Genomic DNA, 24,945 nt, shown 5'->3' with positions numbered 1-24,945 from the left:
GTATCTGCTCTGCCTGTTCAACCAAAGATCCTCTGACCATTGTGATGTCACTTCTGATTTCAACAGCAAGCCTGTGACATCACAGAGGGGCCCTGGCTCAGTGGAAGGGCATCTGCTTGGAATGCAGAAAGTCCCAGATCCAATCAAGGACCAGGAAGTAAGTGACATGAAAGACCTCAGCCTGAAACCCTGAAGAGCCACTGCCAGTCTAAGTAGGCAATACTGACCCTGAAGGACCGACAATCTGATTCATGTGTGTTCATATATACAGCTTGGGGAGAGGATACCTTAAGGTAGGGGTGTCTAACTCATTTTGTTATGAGGGCCAAATCTGACATAAATGAGACCTCGTTGGACTGGGCCATGTTGGGCTGGGCCATGTGTGTTCCTACTTAAAATTAGGTAGCAGAGATATAAACTTTATAAAGGACACAAACAAACACAATTAATTAAAAAAAACCCCTTAAAACATGATTAAAACATTAGCACTCATTGGTCTTAAACATGCTTTCTTTGCATTTTTCTCATGGGATTAAGAGAACTGGGCAAAGGAAGCTCTGGCTCTTTTCCTCCCTCCCTCAAGGGACCAGGAAGAGGAGGAGTCTCAGCCAATAGAAGGAAGAGAAGCTTGGTTCAGTAGCTCTGCTGTGTGGCTGAGAGACTGTGGCAAAGCAAGCTGTGTTTCCTCCCCTTCCTCCCCAAAAGAGGAGCCTCAACCGATGGAGAAAGTAGAGGTTTCTATCTGTAGCTTCTTTGCAATGGAGCAAGCCTTGCAAAGCAAGCTGTGATGCAGAAAGAAGCAAGCGAGAGGGAGAAAGAAGCAGATGACAGCCACTTGCTCGGGGGCCTGATTCAGCCCCCAGACCCCATGTTTGACACCCCTGTCTTAAGGACTGCCTTCTCCCATAGGAACCTACCCATCCACTTGACTCATCTTCATTGCTTTGGGTGCTCTCCACCATCCCCCCTCTTCCTGTGAAATTGCAGCAGGTTAACGGTAGAGGTGGCTTGCCATTGCCTGACTGCATAGCAACTCTGGACTTCCTTGGTGGCCTTCTGTCCTGCTTAATTTCTCAGATCTGATGTGATTGGGCCAGCCTGGACCATCCAGGTCATAATATGATAGGACTCTAAAAAAGTGCAAGCACCAGTCATTTTCGACTCTGGGGTGATGTTGCTTTCACAATGTTTTCACAGCAGACTTTTTATGGGGTGGTTTGCCATTGCCTACCCCAGTCATCTGCACTTTCCCCCCAGCGAGCTGGGTATTCGTTTTACCAACCTCAGAAGGATGGAAGGCTGAGTCAACCTGGAGCCAGCTACCTGAACCAGCTTCCGCTGGAATTGAACTCAGTTCATGAGCAGAGGGCTCTGACTGCAGTACTGCAGCATTACCACTCTGCACCACGGGGCTCGATAGGACTCTACGCTGCTTTATATGAATCAATAATAGAGGGTCTCTGAGAATGTACAGCATACTTATACACCACTACTGAGTAATCTGAATAAGTCTCCCCATATATAGAACTCAGGGAAATACTGTTGCAGTTTGGATGTTAGGCTGGTCTCTGGGAGACTCAGGTTCAAATCCATGCTCTGTTGTGAAACTCACTGGGTGACTCTGAGCAAATCACTGCCTCCTAGGAGAATTGTGCTGTCTGCTTGTGTTCCTTGAAGGAAGAAAAGGATGAAAATGAAACTGGACAGAAATGGGTATGTGTGGTTTGGAGAGGATGTGGTTTGTGGGATTCTTGAGCATGGTTTGTTTTGGGAAACTTTCCATCAACTGAAACAGGAATTTTTGCTCATCTTTTCAATACTGCTTTCAATTTCCCATAAAATTCCTTGACTGGTCTGCTTAGGCTGGAACATCCAAATGCACCGCGAAATTCCAATTGATGTGAAATTTGGAGATAAGCCCTAACACTAAAACATGAATGCATGAATACAGGCAGCTGCTACCTAGACCATTGTTATGTCTTAACCTCAGGATGACATTTTCATTCCCCCACATTTGTACAATGGATGATGAAAAGACCTCGGTTCATCAAAAGGAATGGCTCTCTTCAGCTTTTTCCTTTGGGTTATTGTGTTATCGACGATGAAAAGTGGAAAGCGAAGTGCCAGAGGTTAAGGCTGCATGGTTATTTGGGAATAGCCACCATTGAAATCAGACCAACATACTTACAACAAAGGGAAGGGATCAAGTTGCATAAAGATTTGCTTAGGATTGGTTCTGAGAATGACCCAACCTCTTTGAAATACCTTTAATGCAGATTAAAAAAAAAATATTTGCAGGCTTTAGAGGATTTAGATCAGCAACCCCCCCCCCCAACTTTTTGAGCCTCTGGCAACTTTATGAATTCAGGCACACTGGATGCAGCAACAAAATGACTGATGCAAAATAGCCACTGCAGGAGCGGAACCAGCCACTATACCATTGCCACAGCTTAACTTCAGTAACACAATGTAGATCCTTGTGCTGTGGTGGCATCTGCTGCCAAAGGAGCATTTTTTAAAAAAAAAAAAAAAATCTGCACAGTCAATCAAATCTCCACTGACCAATCAGAAGCCTTGTTGGAGGAAAGCCCTACATAGCCACACCCACTTCCTGAAAACACTGGGCAGGTGTCAGAAAAGGGTTCAGTGGGTGCCATAGCCCATATCAGGGGGCCTTTGTTAGATAAAGGCAGGACATTATTTTTGTAGCAGGAACTCCTTTGCATATTAGGCCACAAACCTCTGATGTAGCCAAACCTCTAAGAGCTTACAGGGCTCTTCGTACAGGGCCTACTGTAAGCTCCAGGAGGATTGGCTACGTCAGGGGTGTGTGGCCTAATATGCAAAGGAGTTCCTGCTACAAAAAAGCACTGGATAAAGGTGTCACGGATTGAGGCTGGGATTATGTCAATGCAAGGCAAATATGTTGGTGAACTAAACTAAAATTAAAGGTGGTATTCCCTGAAAAGATGTCTCCCTTCAGTTCAGACAATAATGTGTCTCCAAAGTCTGTTCCCTGGGATTTTTTTAACATAACCTGTAAGTAAATGAATTAGATCCACCAGAACAAAAGGAGAATGGCATAAAACACTTTGTGTTCCCACTGGTGAGAAAAGTGGGGTATAAATGGAGCAAATAAATAAAAGGGAAGAGAGGTGAATTTGCCTGATTACTGCTCCTCATTGCAACTCTCCTGTTGCGCATGACTTTCCCCCATACGGAGTCCTTGATTTTCAGCATAGGTTTTTTTTTTTTCCCCAGAAACCACAGAAGAGAGAAGTGATGGGTAGGGAATGCTGTGAGAAGTGACAGGTAGGGAACAATCCACTTCCACTAACTAAAAGCTGATAAGACACAGCTCTTTAAAAACAAGACAATGGCAAACCACCCCATAAAAAGTCTGCCGTGAAAACGGTGTGAAAACGACTGGTGCTTGCACAGGGGACTACCTTTTTATATCCCACACTGGTCCTAAGGCCTTCCAACAGAACTTGAATATAATAAGAGCCCTGCTGGATTAGACCATGTAGTCTAGCATCCTGTATCACACAATGGCAAACCTGTTCCTATGGAGGGCCAACAATGGGCAGAGAGGCCAAGGCCTTCCCCTGATGTTACCTCCTGCCTCTGGGATTTGGAGGGTTCATGCCTTTGAATGTGGAGGTTCCATTCAGCCGCCATGGCTAGTAGCCACTGAAAGACTTATCCTCCAAGAATCTATCTAATCCCCTTTTAAAGCTGTTTATTCCTGTGGCCATCACTACATTGTCTGGCCATGAATTCCACATTTTAATAACACTCTGTGTAAAGTTGTATTTCCTTTTGTCTGACCTGAACCTCCTGTTGGGGTGGGGTGACACAGCCAGCTTGAAGAGGGGATTGGATAAACATGTGGAGCAGAGGTCCATCAGTGGCTATTAGCCACAGCAGATTGTTGGAACTCTCTGTTTGGGGCAGTGATGCTCTGTATTCTTGGTGCTTGAGAGGGGCAACAGTGGGAGGGCTTCTAGTGTCCTGGCCCCACTGACAGACCTCCTGATGGCACCTGGGTTTTTTGGCCACTGTGTGACGCAGAGTGTTGGACTGGATGGGCCATTGGCCTTATCCAACATGGCTTCTCTTATGTTCTTATGTGGGAACTGGATAAAACAAAAGGGGGTTGGATGTTTCTGTGATAGACCTGGAGTCATGCTTGTGCTTTTTTGAATCAAACCCCGTGTGAGTGTTCTGTATAAATCTTTCATATAATTCACCTATACATACAGAGGCATAGAAATAGAATAGAAACAAGTATATATGAAACACAATAACATAGCAGCACTTAAATAATATAGATTAAAAGATGCAGTAAAAGACTAGATTGCTGATAGGAAAACATGATTAGTACTTGAAAAATTTATTATAGCCAGTTAATATTGTTTACAATATAACATTATACATAAAAATTAGAAAACACTTATAATGATCAAAACCATAAATTGAACTGCAAACAACATAATAAAAGTTGTAAATTGAAAACAACCACAAACATAATTGAATAGATTTTTAAAAAGCAATACACCCAAAATCAAATTTGCGTCAAAATCTGCATTAACAGCCAGAAAACTTGCTTGTAGAAAAAGAAAGGAATAAAATATTAGATGCAGAATAATGGTTAAAGCAAGGAAAAAAAATACAGAAGGCTATATATTTTCCCAAAATGTATAGTTAGGACTTTAATTAAAAATATTATTTCCTGATGAATGGATTTTTTAGGTTTCCTTCCTTGGCTAGAACAGAATAGGTGGTTGTAGTTATTATGGCTAGATATCAAATTCCAAAGAATGGTTCAAATCTGGGAGGAGTTGTACCTGACACCCCCCCCCCCAAAAAAAAGTGAAAAACATCATTTTAACTGTAGACAGCTTGCTTTTAATCACCTCCACAGAAATGGCACAATACCTCTGTCTATAAATCAAGCCAGGGCTTCTTTTGTAGCAGGAACTCCTTTGCATATTAGGCCACAAACCCCTGATGTAGCCAATCTTCTAAGAGCTCACAGGACTTAGAGCAGGGCCTACTGCAAGCTCCAGGAGGATTGGCTACATCAGGGGTGCGTGGCCTAATATGCAAAGGAGTTCGTGCAACAACAACAAAAGCCCTGAATCAAGCAGAGATGGAAAGAGTGTTTTAGAGTCAGCATCAGGAAAGGTTTAGGAGAGAGCTGTGTGGTCAAATGCAGGGGAGACAAGGAATGGGTTACTGGCTTCAAGGAGAAGCATGAAGGACAGGAGAAGGCAGTGGATGAACCCACAAGGAGGATACAGAGACCCTTCTAGGGACATGTCTAAAGGCCTTCTGTAAACAGAAACTAACCAGACTCCTCTTCTTTCAACAGTGCATCAGACAATCCACCTGTAGTTTATTTTCTCATAAGGATAGATCAAGGCAGGTATCTGCGTTAGTTTGACTAGAGCTGTAGAAAAGAGCAAGAATCCAATAGCACCTGAAAAAGTAAGCAGCGATTCATGAAAGCTCCTTTTGTTGTTGTTCAGTCGCACAGTCAAGTCCGACTCTTTGTGACCCCATGGACCAAGTCACACCAGGCCCTCCTATCTTCCACCATTCTCTGAAGTCCACTCAAATTCATGTTAGTTACATCAGTAATGCTGTCCAGCCATCTCATCTTTTGCCATCCCCTTCTTCTTTTGCCTTCTGTCTTTCCCAGCATCAGGGTCTTCTCCGGTGAGTGCTCCCTTCTCATTGGGTGGTCAAAGTATTTGAGCTTCAGCTTCAGCATCTGACCTTCTAGGGAACAGTCAGGGTTGATTTCCCTTAGGACTGACCGATTTGATCTTCTTGTAGTCCAAGGGACTCTCAAGAGTCTTCTCCAGCACCACAGCTTGAAAACATCTATTCTTCTGCACTCCGCCTTCCTTATGGTCCAATTCTCAAAGCCATACATTACTGCTGGCTACTCTGCCACAAATTTTGTTAGTCTTTAAGGTGCTGTTGGACTCTTGGTCTTATCTACTTTCTCATCAGGGCGATTCAATTGGGCTCCTCAGGCCTTGACTAATGTGTTTGCTCCCATTCATGGGTTTGGTGTTGGGGTTTGGCCCTGGTCCACAAGAAGGAAAGGTAAAAGTAGTACCCCTGAGCATGTGCAGAATTGCTTCTTCTTCTTTTTTTAAAAAAAACCCATAAACAAAAAAAAGCACAACCAAGCCTTCACCTCCCCCCACCCCCAGGCTTATGGGGCTTGTGAGCAAACCTAAGCCTCAGTCCCATTGATGTTTAAAAACTAAACCTCACTTCCTAGAAGGTGGAATTTGAAATGCCTAAACCCTTTCACTCCCTTAACCGGCGCCAGGGATTTCGCAAGCAACGGGCCATGTTTGGATGGCTAGTGCTGAGTCCTGTGGGGTGGAGTGTCTCTGAACATGTGCAGAGAATAGACCTTTCACAAAGGCCTGGGGGTGGGGGTGGGGGGGTTGGATCAAACGGCGCGGCTTTCTTAGGAGGCTTGGAGTCGCAGGAGTTCTCATGGCACGACTGCGGTTCCAGAAAGAAAACGAGCGGCAGAGAAAGCGATGCAAACTTTCCCCGCGCAAGGGGAGGGGGGTGTATGTCCCTTCGGAGCTCTCTGGCTTTGACTCCGTCCCAAAGTGGGAGGAGCCGCCCGGAGGTTCAGTCAAGCAGGGGGAAAACCCCGACACGAGCAAGCTTTCAAAAGTGTTGGGATCCCGCCGAGTTCGCCAGAAGCAGGAGGCGCTGCCGGACGGAGAAGCCCTCGCCGCTCCTTGCAAAGCCCACCGACGAGGCAGCTGGTTGCAGTCTGGAGAGGATGGGAACGAGGGAGATCGCTGTGCTCCGCGCCCGATGAGGAGTGTTATTTCAACGCCCCCTCCCCACCCCAGCCAAGCCGGCTAAGCGGGCGAAAGGGAGAAAGGAAGGAAATCCGAGCCAGAGGGCGGAAAAGAAATCAGAACTAGAGGGAGGGAGCTGACCGCGCTCGCTGGTGCTGAAACGTCCCGCCGGGCTGCAGAGAATGCTCGACCGCGAGTGAAGGCTGCGGAGGACTTTGGCTCACTTTTTATTCCAAGCGAGGATCAAACGAAAGGGTGGCCCAGGCTACCCTTCACCACGGTAAGGGGGGATTCGCTGGTCTGCATGGCTGCCAGGAGAGAGGGAGCGTGGGTGGGAATAACAGTTCCTTCTGTGTGTCCCCCCACCCCCGCTTCCAGTCCTGAACTCGGAAGTCAATTCCACGGGCAAACACAGGTAGAAAGTGTTCATGCAGTGGAAGGAAGGAAGGAAGGAAGGAAGGAAAAAGGAGGAAGGAAGGAAGGAAGGAAGGAAGGAAGGAAGGAAGGAAGGAAGGAAGGAAGGAAGGAACAGGAAAGAAGAAAAGAACAGGGAGGGAGGGAGAAGGAAGGGAGGAAGGAAGAAGGGAGGGCGAGAGGAAGAATGAGGAAGGAACCGGGAGGGAGGGAGGAAGAAAGGAAGAAGGAAGGGAGGGAGGGAGGAAGGAAGGAATATTCAGCCTTTATGGTCCACCTTGATAGTGAGTACCCAGTTGCAATTAAAAGTTCATTAAAGTGTATTAGTTCACATTCATTAATCTCGAGTGTGCAACCCTCAATTATCCTTAAATCATTTCCCAGGTCTCTAGGGGCAAAATTAAAATCACTAAGTGATTTTATAAAATCATTGTCCAAACCACTTTATCCCTTAGCACACCATAGCTCTGTGCATCTCTCTAAGCTGTGTGCGAGAGCAGCCACTCATGAAGATAGGAAGCTCCACTCAGCAACAATCTGGAACCACGCAGGGTCCTGCACTGCCCCTTGCCCATTTGAAGATCACAGCAGTTCTGTTCTGCTCACGATGTGAACTGCTCCACTCAGTAGGTGAGGAAATTAGAAGGAACCTTGCTATACCTATCTAAGGGTGGGCTCAGATAGCCATTGAACCAACACTTTCTACAACAAAATGTGTCATGAATCTGTTCCTAATATGTTGTAAAAACTTACCACTTGGCAGGAAAATACAGCTAATCAAGTTAACGGGGGATGAGAGATCCCAGAGGTAGTTTGACTACAGCAGATGTTCCAGTTCACAACCAAAGTGGTTAAAATGGTGGAAGTACAGGAGATCCAGATAAATGAGTGTAACTTTGCCTATGTACATTGGTGCTAAGTAAGCAACTATAATCTCCATTCATACTTTTCATTATGGAAACCATCAGGGAAGCATTTTGGATTAATGAATTGGTGGGGAAGGAAGTGATTTTATTGTCAGATTTTATAGTTTCTAGACAGGGACATAAAGGACTAGTGGACAGAGTCTTGGCTCTCTGAAACTGTGACCTCATTTAGTTAGACAAATCTTTCTTTCACCTGCTTAGCCGGCTTGGGGATGGGGGTTGAAATGCCACTCCTTATTGGGCAAGGGGCACAATGATCTCCCCTGTTCTGATCCTCTTCAGGCTGTAACCAGAGCCCCATGGCGCAGAGTGGTAAAGCTGCAGTACTGCAGTCCAAGCTCTCTGCTAATGACCTGAGTTCAATCCTGGCAGAAGCTGGGTTTTCAGGTAGCCGGCTCGAGGTTGACTCAGCCTTCTATCCTTCTGAGGTTGGTAAAATTAGTACAGAGCTTGCTGAGGGGAAAGTGTAGATGACTGGGGAAGGCAATGGCAAACCACCCCATAAAAAGTCTGCCATGAAAACGTCATGATGCGACATCACCCAAGAGTCAGAAACGACTAGTGCTTGCACAGAGGACTACCTTTAGATACATTGCCAGCACTATCTTACTTATATATGTAAGTAAATACTGTCAAGTTGCAGCTGACTTCTGGTAACCCTAAAAAGGATCTTCCAAGGCAAGGGAAAAGCAGAGGTGATTTGCCATTGCCTTTCTCTGCAGAGACTTCCTTGGTGGTCTTCTCATCCAAGTACCAACCTTGCTTAGCTTCTGCGATCTGACAACATAGGGCTATACCACATCATTCCTTCTCTCACTCAACTGTAAAACAGAAATAGCACTGGCCTTCCCAAAGAGTTGTTTTAAATGTACCAGAGAGAAGTACGTTTTGGTCCCTGCCTGGAGTAAGGGTGAGGTGAACTGTATATTTAAATGGAACCTGGCCTGGATAGCCCATGCTAGCCCAATCTCATGAGATCTCAGAAGCTAAGTAGGGTTGGCCCTGGGTAGTATTTGGATGGGAGGCCTTCAAGCAAAACCAGGGTTATGATGCAGAGGCAGGCAATGGCAAACCAACTTAATGTCACTTGCCTTGAAAACTCTAAGGGGTTGCCCATAAGTCAGCTGTGCCTTGAAAGCATAATAAATAAATGAATGGATTCATTTATGGTCCAGCAAGATTCCCTAGAATGGACAATCCTCCCTTGATTATTATCCTCTCATCCCCCTCTTACAAACAATGGAGGAGGCAGTTCCTACACATTCCCTGGGGCAATTGGTTCCATTGCCCATCATTCCTATATGCAAGAAGCATTCTACAATTGAAATTTGCTTGAATCTTTCCTCTCTTGGTCATCACTGGGACGGAGACAGAGATCAGTGCTCAATAACACAGTTTGCTTGCAGAAGGTCCAGGTTCAATCCCCAGCATTATCTACGACAGGGGTGGCCAAACTATGGCTCGGGAGCCACACGTGATGCTTCCACACATACTGTGAGACTCTTGAAGCCCTCCCTGCCCTGTTGGCCAGCTTGGAGAAGGCATTTGTCTCTTTAAATCACTTCTCCAAGCCAAGCCAGCTAGTGGCTTGGAGAATGCATTTAAAGTTGCTTTCTTTCCATCTCTCCTTCCTTTCTCCTTCCCCCATCTATTTTCCTCTCTCCCCGCCTCCCCCCCTCTCTCTTTTTCTCCCACCCTCCCTTCCTTCCTGTCTGTTTTGTGGCTCTCAATCATCTGATGTTCATGGTTTGCGGCTCTCAAACATCTTACGTTTATTCTATGTGGCTCTTACATTAAGCAAGTTGGGCTGCCCCTGATCTAAGATCTGCTATAAGGATCACAAGGAGAAAGGCCGAGAAAGAACTTGCTGAGACTTTGGGAAATCTCTGCCTGACAGAGCAGACAACACGTGGCTGGAGGGACCAACAGACAGACTCAGCATAAGGCAGCTTCATAGGTTCGGCGCTTGTTCTCCCTCCTCCTGACAGTGCTAGACGCTTGTAAAACAGCAATGATACTCCCTAGAGCTTGATAAAGAATGGGGGGGGGGGGGGAAGAGAGATGGGGAATGAACAGGGCAAAAATAATGGTTTGCAAAAGACCAGGATGGTGATCTCATTTGCTCAGAGCCCTTTCAAACAGGGGAAATGTGATACTCCTTTCTGTGCCCTTTGGCTGAGCCCCATCTGGCCAAACTCTCCCCGGACTTCCCCAAGTGGATTGAGAGGCACAGCTTGCAATTCCCCAGGAATATTAATCAGGTGCACCCATCGGCCCTTCGGTCCCTTTGCAGCCCTCTTCTCCAAGCAGAGTCACTTAGTCCCGGTATTTCTTGCAACAAGGCAGCCCTTGCATGGGCAGGACGGGACCGGGGAGCTGGACTTCAGTTCAGTGGTGTTTGGTTGGCAAAAGATGTGAGGAAAGGATTGCCAAAATGCAGAATGGCCCAGATGATTAGATTACAGCACATTAGGTTATGCGTGGCTGGTGGAGGTGACCTGCGAATTATCCCCTATGGCCTCTTTTTTAGGGCAGGAACCAAAGAGCCTGCTCTCTGAGAAAACAAGACTCGTGAATAACCAACAGAAGCACTATTTCTGTAAAGGTGAAATTAAGTTTTGGACAAATCGGGTGGAGAAAAAATGGGATTTGCAAATTGCATTTATGGTTTGGATCTTTGAAAAGATGAGTTCCATGTGCAGATCGATCCATTGATTAAATTATCTATATCCCCCCCCCCCTTTCCTCATGGTTCACGACAGCTTGCATTAATAGCTAAAAATATTTTCAGTTAAAATACAGTTGGCAACTGCAAATCTCTCCTCCTGCCCTGTTAAGAGATGCCTGCTATTCAAACCCCCCCCCCACTTCTGCTCAGTGCTTCCTGAAGATCTCCAAGGGGGGGGGTGGTCTTCCTTTTTGATGCTTCCCCCAGATGTTGTGCTTCATATTCAACTTTGAGTGATGTGTTTTTTTTTTTTTTAAAAAGAAAAGAAACAGTTCATCGTCCTGATAAAGTTTGGCTTGACAAAATAAAGTTACACTTCAGCTAGTGCGATTAAGTATTGTGATTAAATTAAGTCATGCACCCCCATCCCAATTCCCTCAAGCTACCAGTATTCAGAAGGGGAGGTGGGGTGGTGTTTTGGGAAACTCGCTAGGCAAATCTGCTTTTATTAGGGCAAGTAAATTTAGTTAGGAGATTGCAAGCTGCAGATGTAAACAGGAAGGATTTTTTTTGTTACACTGCATTCCTAAGCAGAGTTCAACCTATTGTCTTTAACGGACTTGAAAAGATGTAACTTTGCTCAGGATTGCACCGGCAGTCTAAGCCTGCAACCCCAAGCGTGTGCGCGTGTGTGTGTGTGTGTGTGTGTGTGAGAGAGAGACTTAATGTGACCCCAGCAAAGGGTTTTAGACACAAATGAGAAGCAGAGATGCTTTTGCCCTTGCCTTCCTCTCCAGAGCCTTCCTTGGTGGTCTCCCTTCCAGATTCTTCCCTGCTTAGCTTCTGAGATCTGAGGAGACTGTGCTGTTCCATTTTGCCTTCTCTCTCCTGGACACATGTGCTAGAGAATAAGGGCTGTTTTCACACACATCAGATAACGCACTTGCAATGCTCTTTATTAATCCTTTGCAAGTGTATTTTCCTGTTCCACACAGGAAAATCAAGTTGTGCATGATGACTAAAGTGCGTTGAAAGTACATTACCTGACATGTGTGAAAGCAGTTTATGTTCCATATAGCTAATGGAATTTACTTCTGAGTGTACATTTTAGGATTATACTGTAAATCTACACTCCTCTACACATAAAACACATTTTCAGGAATCCAAAGATATGGTTTAATAAAACGAAGGGAGTTTGTGCCTGTGTTTCATAAGCAGCGGCACCTTGCATCATGTTGCAAAACACGCATGGGGAATTTTTCTTGTGTCTGCCGTTTGAAGAAAATAACCTTGTAAAAACCTCACTAGGCTAATACGAGCTCTTGAGCATACCTTAAGAGGGTCTCTGAAACCTGGATACTGTGTTGTTTCCTGCTGTTAAGAAAGGATAAACAATTGAAAACAAGGCCAATTATTCTTACAGACTCTCAATGTTTAAAAAAGACAAACCAACCAAATAAACCATTAAGTACATTTTTAGGACTGTTTATAGGCATTCTCCACTGCCTTAATGCCACCCCCCCCCCCCCCCCGCTTTTATTGTTCCTCATGTCATCCCACTCAATCAGGGATCCCATGCTGGGCATGGTTGCATCGTGATGCTACATAGCATCAGATTTGGCCAAATGATATAAGGGCAAATGAAGTCTATTCAGAGTGAGGGCAGTGCTTCTTGAAGTGATTACACAGGTAATCTTAGCCAATCAAGGACCACTGAAACAATTATTCAGGTGGGTAGCCATGTTGGTCTGAAGCAACAGGACAAGATTAGTGTCCAGTGGTGCCTGAAAGACCAACAAAGTTTAATTCTGGGTATAGGCTTTCATGTGCATGCAGACTTCATCAGCTTTGGAACAGTTTTCCTCAAGCCTTATATATAAGTAGAGAGAGGGTGGGGGTAGTTATTGTTATTATTATTGTTCTTATTCTTATTTTGTAGGCAGTGATCATGTGCTTATAATAGTCACAACGATTTTGTACAATGGGAAATCTAACCTGGATTTGATACTTTCTACTCAAATGTAACATCTGTAGACATTTGAGGAACAAAATTACTCAGACAAAGCCTTGCCCATTTCCCTAAAGTAAAATTGGAATTCAACACCTATAAACATGTTGACAGAAATATGAATTTCAGGAAGATCAGAAACATTTCTTAGAAGTGCTTGGTCTATATCTGCTGCTTAGTCCACTGTTGAACTGCTTCTCGATTTTCAGCTATCAGTGAACATATTAAGCTGTCTTAATTGAGTAAGGCCAATAGCCATCAAATACAATATTGTTTGCTCTGACTGACAGTGACTTTTTGGTGTCTCTGGTAGAGAAAGGGTTTTTCCAATACCTGCTAACCTGAGGCCCTTTAGATTCTTTATCATTTTTCACAATCCTCTCCTGAATCCTTTTCTGGATTTTTTTTCAGCATCCCCAAATTCTCCAAAAGTATCATAAGGATCTCTGTCTTGCCAGTGCTTTTCTAAAGAGTACATATTTACTTCCTGAGTCTTGGGTCCAATGCAGTGCAAACATGGCTTTGACAATCCATGTTGCCTCATCCAACTCTAATTTATAACCAACTTCCATTGCGAGGGTGGGGGGTGGGGGTAATCATCATGATAGCTCTTGGCGTCCCACTTCCAAAATACTAGAACTCAAGGGCAACCTATGAAGCTGATAGGCAGTAGGCTCAGGATGAGTAAAAGGAAATACTACTTTACACAGAGAGTGATTAAAATGTAGACTTGGCTGCCAGAGGATGTAGTGATGGCCACAAGAATAAATGGCTTTAAAAAGGGATTAGATCAATTCATGGAGGATAAGTCTATCAATGGCACTAGCCATGGTGACTGAGGGGAACCTTCACATTCAGAGGCACTAAATCTCCAAATCCCAGAGCCAGGAGGGAACATCAGAGGAAGGCTTTGGCCTCTATGCCCTGCTGTTGACTGTCCGGAGGAACTAGTTGGCCAAGTGCATGGACTCTTATCTGGGAGAACCGGGCTTGATTCCCCACTCCTCCACTTGCATCTGCTAGAATGGCCTTGGGTCAGCCAGAGCTATTGCAGTGTTGTCCTTGAAAGGGCAGCTTCTGGGAGAGCTGTCTCAGCCCCACCCACCTCACAGGGTGTTTGTTGTTTGGGGGAGGGGAGAAGGTAAAGGAGATTGTGACCTCTCTGAGACTCTAAGATTCAGAGTATAGGGCAGGATATAAATCCAATATCTTCTTCTAGGACTCCTATTTCTGTAGTCAGTGGTCTACTGAACATGTCCAGTTATGTCACAGGAAAGCAAGATGGTTTTGTAACTGCGTTGGGAAAGGAAGTCTGAGAAATGCCATCTGTCACTGGTGAAAATGGAAAGTGGTGTAGCTTGTGACCTTTGTATGCAAAGCTCAGAAGTACCAAGCTCATGCCTTGAATTCAGCAGGAGCTCACAGGAATGCAACTCCTGAACCTTTCTAATGGCCCCCCTCTTCCTCCCCACCTACCTACCTTGTCAACTGAATAATAGGTGCAGCTGCATAACAATCTTTGGATTAGGAGAGCGGGCAGCCAGCCAGCCAGCCACCAGGGGCTTTGCCACACCCCCAGCAGCCCTCATTAACCCCTGGAGAAGCCCATGCCACCCTTTCTCCACTTCTTATGTGAGCTTGGGCAGTGGGTGGCTTGTTGGCCTTTTGACTGGGGGGGGGGGCAGGAGAGCCCCAGGCGAGCGAGGGCCTGCTTGGGCTGGCTGGATCTCTAGCCAATCCAAGCAGGCCTTGCTTGCCTGGGACTCTCTTCTTGCGTCAGGTTGCTTTTGGCTAGTGGCGGGGAGGCGGCATATGCTAATAAATTATGCTAATAGGCACCACCACCTATTTTTCTACAAAACGACCCCTGACCAAGCCAATAACACTGGAGCAGTGATCCCGCTGAACAGTTGTGACTGTTGGAAACATACCCTTCATTGGGGAAAGTTTGTGTGTACTGATGACCCAATTCATGCCTATCATTATACCCAGAGTCAGATCCCAGAAAAGTGTATCATGTCGTTACTAGTTAGGCTTCCAGCCTCTCTAATTATGTTAAGCAATCCAATGCATGTAGCAGCTAAGAAACATGTCAGTTCTGTTCAAGCCCTTGTTAACACAAACCATTTGATTAATAATTGTAGACTCATATATGAACATATAAAGCTGCTTTATACTGAATCAGACTCTCGGTCATCGAAGTCAGTATTGTCTACTCAGACTGGCAGCGGCTCTCCAGGGTCTCAAGCTGAGGTTTTTCATGCCTACTTGCCTGGGCCCTTGTTAGTTGGAGATGCCAGGGATTGAACCTGGGACCTTCTGCTTCCCAAGCAGATGCTCTACCACTGAGCCACCGTCCCTCCCCGTTCATATCCCTAAAAGCCAACAAGCATTGGTATGATGCCGAAGGGAATGCGTACCTAGGTCAGAGGCCTAGGAAGCTAAGCCATGTAGGAATCTGATAAGAAACAAACAGAGCAATTTATCTGACCTTTTTGGTGGTTGGGAAAATTGATGAAGAGGAAAGGATCCCTACTCTCTCTGTCCCCACTTTCTCAAAAGCTTTGCTAGCAAAAGTCAGAAGGCTTTTACATTTGGCCAGAAAAGAGTTTTGGACTAGCTAGCTCCAGAGTCACATACTTAAGTGATATTGAGAGCATTAAGACCATCAATCAGGAATAGCTTGCTTTCTCTCTATAAAAATTATAGAGAGCATTTAGCCTGAAATTCCAGAAGGATTGTGCTTTTGGTAAGGAACAAGACTGGGGACTGGCTTGCTACAAAGAGAGAGTTTTTTGCCATCAAAAAGAATGGCTTGCTCTTATTTTAACCAGTGCAGGAAGCATTTTGCCAGCAAAATTCCAGAAGGCTTTTGCATCTGGTTAAAAAGAAGTTTAGTGATGGTGGCTCAGTGGTAGAGCATCTGCTTGGTAAGCATAAGGACCCAGGTTTAATCCCTGGCATCTCCAATTATTTTTATTTTATTTTTTTATTTATTTATGATTTATATCCCGCCCTTCCCACAAAGGTGGCTCAGGGCGGCTCACAACAGATAATAAGACATAAAATTAAATTAGCATTTAAATATATAGGCAGTTAAAACATTCAAAACATTTAAAACCTTAAAAACATCAAACCTTATAACAGTATGTATAGTAAGCATCTGGTAAAGCTACATTAGTTTCCCATATCAGTTAGGTGTAAGCTAGCCAGAAGAGGGTTGTCTTACAGGCCCTGCAGAACTGAATAAGGTCCCGCAGGGCCCTCACCTCCTCTGGCAGCTGGTTCCACCATGTAGGGACCATAACAGAGAAGGCCCTGTCCCTAGTAGATTTAAGGCGGGCTTCTTTTGGCCCAGGGATAGCGAGAAGATTTTGGGTTCCCGATCTCAGTACTCTCTGGGGAACATGTGGGAATTAAAAAGGGTCTAGGCAAGTTGGCATAAAAACCTCAGCTTGAGACCCTGGAGAGCCGCTGCCAGTCGGAGTAGACAATACTGACTTTGATGGATTGAGGGTCTGATTCAGTATAAGGCAGCTTCATATGTTTATAAATATTAACACTTTAGTGGTGCTGAGAGGATAAGAAGTTCTGAAGAAAGTAAAGACACTGCAGGAATTATTAATAATGAAATTGAAATGAGAGGCTGATAACCCTGGAGGAAATAGGAATACTCCAGATACTTCTGAGGAAGTCTTTGGACAGGACGAAATGAGCTTATACCTGCGTGCTCATTGTGGATGGACCATGTTGTAGGGTTGTACCTCTTTAAAATGCATATAGTAGAGTCACATGACTCTTTCTCAGCCTCATCTTCTCCACAGGACTGAGGATAAAACCGGTAACTAGGAGGGCAGGAAGTGTTGCATCAGTGCTTCGTTTTTGTGGCCCTTTCTTTCAGGAAATACTGATTGCTACTTTGGGGTCAGGATTTTTATTAGCTTGTACATCACAGTTTTGTTTTTTTGTATTATCTAGGGTTACCAAGTCCCCCTCCCAAATGCTAGAGCGTCTGGGAAAACCATAGAGATTTCCCTGAAATGCCTAGAGCGGCTGCTGCGCATCATTGCCAGCATGATGATGTCACTTCTGGGTGACATCATTGTGCCGACGATGCCGGGGAGGTTCCCCCCACCGGCCCAATGTGGGCCAACGGGTTGTGAACCTCCTGGGTGGGGGAACCCTCACCCATACTGGGGGCTTGGCAGTGCTAGTATTGTCTAACCACCTGGAGGTTGGCAACCCTAGCTTTAACCCCTTTTGTTAGCATGTGGCCTGTTGTTCATTGCTTGTTTGCTAGGCATGCAGGTTGGTCTGAGACGAACAAGGGGTGGGTTTAATGGCTGCGGTTGTCACAAAGGCATTGATGACTCATACAGGAGAGCGCAGCAAAGTTCTAAGCTTCTTGTTGGCAACAGCAAAATGATTTCGGAAGAAAAGGCAGGCAGACCAGAGAAGTATGTTTGATCGTCGTGTAAGATCTGACTTTGTTAAAAAAAAAATTGCCTCCCCCCTCTGCCTAAAGACAGCTCATCAAAATAAAATCTACCAGTAAATATGGAAGACAGTAAAATCTAAGCATGATCCTAAACCCTTAACAATATCCTTAGTATAGTTCCTGTACATAGGTATTTTTTTAAAAAAATATGAAATGACAAAAACAGTGGTTTGAGCCTAAGATATTAAACAATTAACCAGTTAATACACACTTTTATGAATTGTAAAGGATGATATTTTTTAAAAAATCTAAAATAATAATTCCTTACATTTTTGATACTTGTGCTACTTTTTAATCCCAAGAAAATAATCTCCAGGTTGGCAAGAAGGGTCTTTAGGTTATCATAAAGGGCTGTTTCTTTCTGGAGTATTTTAAAATGGGTCACTGGGCTAGAGTTTTCTTAATGAATTCCTGAGTTTTGTATGTAACGCAGGTTTTGGCTAGAAACCTTACTGGAATGGCAAAACTTATAAAAACATAAGAAGAGCCCTGTTGGATCAGACCAGTGATCCCTCTTGTCTAGCATCTTGTCTTACACAGTAGCCGACTAGTTCCTCTGGAGGTCCAACAACAGAGCAGAGAGGCCAAGGCCTTCCCGTAATGTTGCCTCCTGGTGCAGCACTGGTATTCAGAGCTCACTGCCGCTGAACATGGAGGATCGCTTTAGTCACCATGCCTAGTAGTCACTGATAGACCTGTCCTCCAGGAATCTATCTAACCCCCTTTTAAAGCCATCTTTGCATGGCTTCCAGGGCTTTTAACCCAGGTTGTTGGGGTTTTTTGTTTTTGTTTTTTGCTATTGTCAGAGAGCAAACTATGGCTGCAATCACACACACTAAATAATGCCGTTTCAAGCCACTTTCAATGCACTTTCCAACTGGATTTTGCCAGTTCACAGAGGAAAATCCAGTTGAAAAGTGCATCTAAGGTGGATTGAAAGTGCTTTATTTAAAGTGTCTGATCACAGCCTATAAGTAATAACTAAGTGTACTTTTGTTTACTATGGATGACAATGTCTTAAGAGAAAAATGTTCTAGAGTCACTTTTCTGTGCATTCTTAAAAAAAAAGCCACCTGGGTAGATGCATATATCCCACAGGTATTTTTAGGATTTAAAAATGCACTTTTCTGTGGATTCTTTTTTTTAAAAAAATGCTATCTGGGTAGGGGCATTTCCAGGGTTTAAAAATGCACGTTGGGGTGCTGAGATCAAAAATGTTACTTACTGGTAGATAAAGATTCCTTCTTAAGAACTTTAAATATATTCACTGATTTGTATGATGTTTGTTTAATGTTATGAGTTGATTCAGGCCGGTAGTCACGGAAGTCTTTTGACATATCTCCAGTGCTATTATCGGTGATTCTCTGTTAGGTTGCACAGCTTCCAGGTGGGGCCTGGAGATCTTCCACTTTTACACCTGATCTCCAGCTGGCAGAGATCAGCTCCCCTGGAGAAAATGGCTGATTTGAAGGGTGGACTTTATGGCATTGTACCCTGCTAAGGACCCTCTCCTCCCAAAACTCTGCCCTCTCCTGGCTCCGCCCCCAAAGTTTCCAGGTATTTTCCCTGGTGGTCCATCAGATATCATTTTTTAAAAGCCCAGAAGCAGGGCTTTTCTTGTAGCAGGAACTCCTTTGCATATTAGGCCACACACCCCTGATGTAGCTAATCCTCAAAGAGCTCACAGAGCTCTTATTACAAGGTCTACTGTATGCTCTTGGAGGATTGGCTACATCAGGGGTGTGTGGCCTAATATGCAAAGGAGTTTCTGCTACAAAAAAAAGCCCTTGCATGCAACCCCTGCATGGAGACCCTGACCTTCATAAACCCAGGCTAACCTGATCTTGTCAGAACTTGGAAGTTAAGCAGGGTCAGCCATGGCTAATATTTGAAAGAAAATATCACAGTTGGGACATGGAGCCGAGCAAGGGCAAGCCACCTCTGAACATCTGTTGCCCTGAAAACCCCACGGGGTCACCATAAACCATAAGACTTTAGAGCAAAAAAATTAAAATCTTGGAGGCAATATCTCCCTTATGTGGACGTGTGCTACACAGTAGTATCATTTTGTCCTCCACCCAGGGCTTTTTTTTTTGTAAGGGGGGGGGGGGGAAATAGCAAGAACTCATTTGCATATTAGGCCACACCCCTGACATCACCATTGTTTCACATGGGGCTTTTTTTTGGTAGAAAAAGCCCAGCAGGAACTCACTTGCATATTAGGCCACATCCCCTGATGCCAAGCCAGCTGGAACTGTGTTCCTGCTCCAAAAAAGAGCCCTGACTCCACCCAAGTAATATGGCCTCTCTGTTGCATGACAACCAGGGCTATTTTTGTAGCAGGAACTCCTTTGCATATTAGGCCACACACCCCTGATGTAGCTAATCCTCAAAGAGCTCACAGAGCTCTTATTACAGGATCTACTGTATGCTCTTGGAGGATTGGGTGCATAGGGGTGTGTAGCCTAATATGCAAAGAAGTTCCTGCTACAAAAAAAGCCCTGTTAACAACTCTCCCTGTTGGGTTTTTTATATTCCTGGAGAGCCAGTTTGGTGTAGTGGTTAAGTGTGCAGACTCTTATCTTATCCCCACTCCTCCACTTGCACCTGCTGGAATGGCCTTGGGTCAGCCATAGCTATTGCAGGAGTTGTCCTTGAAAGCCCTCTCAGCCCCACCCACCTAACAGGGTGTCTGTTGTGGGGGGAGATTATATGGGAGATTGTAGGCAGCTCTGAAACTCTCATTCAGAGAGAAGGGTGGGGTATAAATCTGCAGTCTTCTTCTTCTAGAACAGGGGTGGCCAACGGTAGCTCTCCAGATTTTTTTGCCTACAACTCCCATCAGCCCCAGCCATTGGCCATGCTGGTTGGGGCTGATGGGAGTTGTAGGCAAAAAACATATGGCGAGCTACCGTTGGCCACACCTGTTCTAGAGAGGTGGCAAAAGTAACAAGGTTTATCGCACACCCAGGGACCACAAAACATGGTAGGTGAGCGGCACTTGACTTAACGGTTCACTAGTTGAGCCAGCCTGTCCTGGGACCCACCTGTCCTACATTTTTAACGCCTCTGTGTTAACTACTCCCAGATGTCCTCTAAAAAAGGATACAACTTTAGTTGAACCAGAGAACTGTGCTCTCCCATGATCCTCTCCAGTTCATCCATAAGAGTGGAGCACTGGGATGTCATAGATCAGGTCTGCGCGGGAATCTGGCCCCTGCGTATGCTTCAGGGGAAAGGTCTGCTTCCTACATTTTAATTACTTACTAAGAGATAATTAGGGTCTGCTTGGACCCTGGTGGATACTCTGCCCATTCGCGCAACAATTATCACTTTAATCCATTCTGCCGGTCCCATCAGGCATATTAAAAGTGGGATTTGCCAAACTGGGATGGGGTGAAGGCCAGTGGACTGATTAGTTGGATGGCACATTGGAAATTAAAGCTGCTTACACATTTAAGCTTGATTAAATGAGTCAGTCAAGCCGACAAGCGGTTGATTATCGTGAAACTGGGCCTGTTTTTCAGCCGTGTTTTCAACATTCATTATTCACCAGAGGAAAATGGGGTTTACGAGGGAAGGAGCTCAGGTTATGAAAGCTCAAGTAGAAATATCCGGAAAACCGGTGTCTCCTGTTATTTCAGAGGGCTTGAAAGAGACCCTTGTTATGAACCAAGACTCTGTCTTTGCCCTTGTACAGCTGAAGATAAATATTTTAAAAACACTTGATATTCAACAACTTTGGCCATTTCCTCCCTGCAAGTTAAATATCAGGGGTGGCCAAACTTGCTTAATGTAAGAGCCACACAGAACAAACATCAGATGTTTGAAAGCCGCAATATATGAACATCAAATGTTTGAGAGCTGCAAGACAGGAAGGAAGGAAGGAAGGAAGGAAGGAAGGAAGGAAGGAAGGAAGGAAGGAAGGAAGGAAGGAAGGAAGGAAGGAAGGAAGGAAGGAAGGAAGGAAGGAGGGAGGGAGGGAAGGAAGGAAGGAAGGAAGGAAGGAAGGAAGGAAGGAAGGAAGGAAGGAAGGAAGGAAGGAAGGAGGAAAGGAAAATAGATGGGGAAGGGGAGAGGGAGAGGTGAAAAGAAAGCAATTTTAAATACAATTTCCAAGCTGCTGGCTGGTTTGGCTTGGAGAAGTTATTTAAAAAGAGAAATGCCTTCTCCAAGCTGGCCAACAGGGTGATGGGGCCTTTGAGAGCCACACAATATGTGTGAAAGAGCCACATGTGTCTTCCGAGTCTCAGTTTGGCCACCCCTGTTATGTATGATGTCCCTTTACATGTTTTAAAATCCTCATATTTTTGGAAGCCATGATATGAGGAATTTGAATTAGACATTCAGTGGGATGGTTGTGCTGCTTAAATTCATTCATTCTAGTCATTCTGAAAGCTGAGAGTTTCCAAAATCTTATCAGAGGACCAGACAGTGTTAGATCATACTATGTGCTTAATATGGCATAGCAGGAAACAAAGAAGTGTTTGCAGCTAAGGTCCTCTACTGTAGTGTTTTTGTTTAAAAGAATGAAGGTATTTTCTAGATCTGAGCACTGGTGACTTTATCTGGATTTGTGGTTCTGTCATTTTCACAGAGAAAAGGGATGACCAAGCCCTATGCCAAGGCCAAAGAGATGGCTGAGCTCATATCTTCTCAGGCATGGATGGACGAAGCCCTGAGCTCCCAGGATGAGATGAAGGAGGAAGACAGCCGACAAGCTTCCTACAATATCCTTGCAGGCATGAACGAAGACCATGACAGCATTGAGGAAGAAGAAGAGGAAGAAGATGGTGGGAAGCCAAAGAGAAGGGGGCCAAAGAAGAAGAAGATGACTAAGGCAAGGCTGGAGCGGTTCAGGGCTCGGAGGGTCAAAGCCAACGCTCGGGAGCGAACACGAATGCACGGTCTCAACGATGCTCTGGATAACCTTCGGCGGGTGATGCCCTGCTACTCCAAAACGCAGAAACTGTCCAAAATCGAGACCTTGAGACTAGCCAGGAACTATATTTGGGCTTTGTCCGAGGTGCTGGAGAGTGGGCAGACACCAGAAGGGAAAGGTTTTGTGGATATGCTCTGTAAAGGTTTGTCCCAACCCACCAGCAACCTGGTTGCCGGTTGCCTGCAGCTGGGGCCTCAGTCTTTGTTCCTGGAGAAAGGGGAGGAAAAAAACTCCACTTCTGACTCAGGGGTGCCCAGCCACAGTTTCTCCTACCAGTCCCCTGGGCTGCCCAGCCCTCCCTATGGAAACATGGAGACACATGTGGTCCATCTCAAGCCCCCCACATTCAAAAGCCTGGTGGACCCTTCTTTCGGCAACCACCACCAAGACTGCACATCTCCTCCATATGAGGGTCCCCTGACCCCCCCACTGAGCATCAGTGGGAACTTCTCTCTAAAGCAAGATGGGTCTCCAGACCTGGAAAAATCCTACAGCTTCATGGCCCACTACCCGTCTGTCAGTCTGGGCAGTTCTCATGGACATACCTCCCATTTCTCAACCACAATGCCCAGGTATGACATCCCCATCGATATGACTTACGACTCTTATCCTCATCATGTGGTTGGAGCCCAGCTCAATGCAATATTCAGTGAATAACCTAAGGAGTTTAAATGGCTGTGGAGTAAAGGACGATGATGCCTTATAGTTACGTTGGTGTCATCCATAGAGTTGTGGAAGGAAGGATTCCACCTGCTCCAATGGTATCCGAAGATAAAGTCTGGACTGTTTTCAGAGGAAGCCCTTTGGGAAGTGCCCCCCACCCTGACATACCCCATTTCTTATGAGCCTGAATATATTTCAGCGGTGCTGATCTGGGGGCTTTTGAACGGGTGTCAATTCTTCAAGAATATCTCAATATTTTCTCACTGGTTTGTCATTTAGGATGAAGACATGTAACATTTATAGACCTGTGGGGCTTGTTTGTAAACACCATCGCCACACTGAGTATCTTTTCAGGATCACAATCATTCAGTCACACAACGAGCAATCATTATTCCACAGGCAAAAGGTGAGCGATGGTGGATGTGTTTCATGTGAACGGCAGTGCTGATATTTGTCCACCTCTATCGACTACACACCATGATGGGAAAGGCAACATTGCTACTTACTAACGCTCAGGACTTTTGAAGAATAGCAATAAGAGGAATGTGGGCATTCTCTAGACTAGCTTCTAGTCTTTCTCTTGAAAGATCCAAAGTAGTAACTGCATCACAAAATGGAAGTCGACCCAAATGGAAAGATACTCTCGTCTTTCCAGCAAGGCAAGAAGCTCCCTCTGATTCCTGAATCACCTTCACCTATACCTGTATGAAGAACAGTTTTTCCTTGACTGCATTCCAATGTCCATGCCTCCAGCAATAACCCATGGAATTGTACAGGACACTTGTATGAATCAGAAGTGAAATCATGGAAGGTTAAAGTGATGGGATGTACCTTATAGAAACAGAAGAGCCTGCAGTCTCAGCCACTGAACAATGAGAGGTGCCCAAAACCCAAGACTTCCTAGAAGCCATGCACCCTAAACCATAGATAGCCAAGAGCTGGGTCAGGGTACTTAATATGTATTCAGGGGAACTCTACAGCCGGCCACCAGAGGATAATGGATTTTGTTATATATCCCATCTAATGTATGATATGTGAGAGACCCAGGTCCTAGACTCCATATCAGATGTTGGCGCTTGACTTCATCCGGGTTGGCTGTCATAATTATTCAGAATACTCAACAGTGTCCAATGTTCCCTTCTCTCCCCAAATATAATTTCCATTAGTTTTAGTCAAGCAGCTGAGAACACTGTTGATCAGGGGTGGCCAAACTGTGACTTGGGAGTCACATGTGGCTCTTTTACACATATTGTATGGGTCTTGAAAATCCCACCACCCCACTGGCTGGCTTGGAGAAGGCATTTGTCTCTTTAAATCACTTCTCTAAGCCAAGCCAGCTGGTGGCTAGGAAAATGCATTTAAAGTTGAAGTTGCTTTTTTTCCACCTATTCCTCCCCTCATATTTTCCTTCCTTCCTTCCTTCCTTCCTTCCTTCCTTCCTTCCTTCCTTCCTTCCTTCCTTCCTTCCTTCCTTCCTTCCTTCCTTCCGTCTTGTGGCTCTCAAACATCTGATATTCATTCTATGTGACTCTTACGTTAAGCAAGTTTGGTCACCCCTGCTGTTGATAGTATTTGTCCAATGAAATGCCATGTGTCATTATCGATTACTAAACAATGATTTTAATTTTTATTGAAACATGGGGTACCAGGCAACAGTTATGAGGAGGCTGATCCTGTTTTGCGTTTCATTCAGAATCCTGTTTTAGTATTAAAAGTTAAAGCAATAACAGCTGCCTGATATTTTGCTGGGAGAACTAGGTGAGAGGAAGGATCATTCCCAGGACTAAACAGGGAGCTCTGATTACCAGACCTAAGTGGATAGCTTTGGCCAAGGTCTATTTTGTTACATGCATTGCACAGATACTCCCAATGATTAATGCAGTTACCATGCAATACAAACACAGGTATTAATTTCTGTTTGTTACCAAAGCTACCTGTGAGCAATCCAGTACGAATGGTGTTTATGGTAGCTATTTCA

The 24,945-nt window shown here is 44.9% G+C and overlaps 2 protein-coding genes across 2 annotated transcripts in view; both read left to right on the top strand.

Annotated features, from left to right (window-relative positions):
- Positions 1-24,945, top strand: part of SLC48A1 (solute carrier family 48 member 1) — a 456,994-nt gene that overhangs the window by 74,828 nt on the left and 357,221 nt on the right. The gene's annotated exons all lie outside the window — the stretch shown is intronic.
- Positions 7,108-23,339, top strand: NEUROD4 (neuronal differentiation 4). The gene is made up of 2 exons (XM_060252483.1): positions 7,108-7,128; positions 21,960-23,339. The coding sequence occupies exon 2, from the start codon at positions 21,969-21,971 to the stop codon at positions 22,959-22,961; it is 993 nt and encodes a 330-aa protein (XP_060108466.1). The 5' UTR covers positions 7,108-7,128; positions 21,960-21,968; the 3' UTR covers positions 22,962-23,339.

Source organism: Heteronotia binoei, chromosome 13, assembly GCF_032191835.1.
Source record: "Heteronotia binoei isolate CCM8104 ecotype False Entrance Well chromosome 13, APGP_CSIRO_Hbin_v1, whole genome shotgun sequence".
NCBI lineage: Eukaryota > Metazoa > Chordata > Lepidosauria > Squamata > Gekkonidae > Heteronotia > Heteronotia binoei.
Note: the sequence above shows the minus strand (reverse complement) of the source record. Positions and strands in the feature narration are given on the sequence as shown.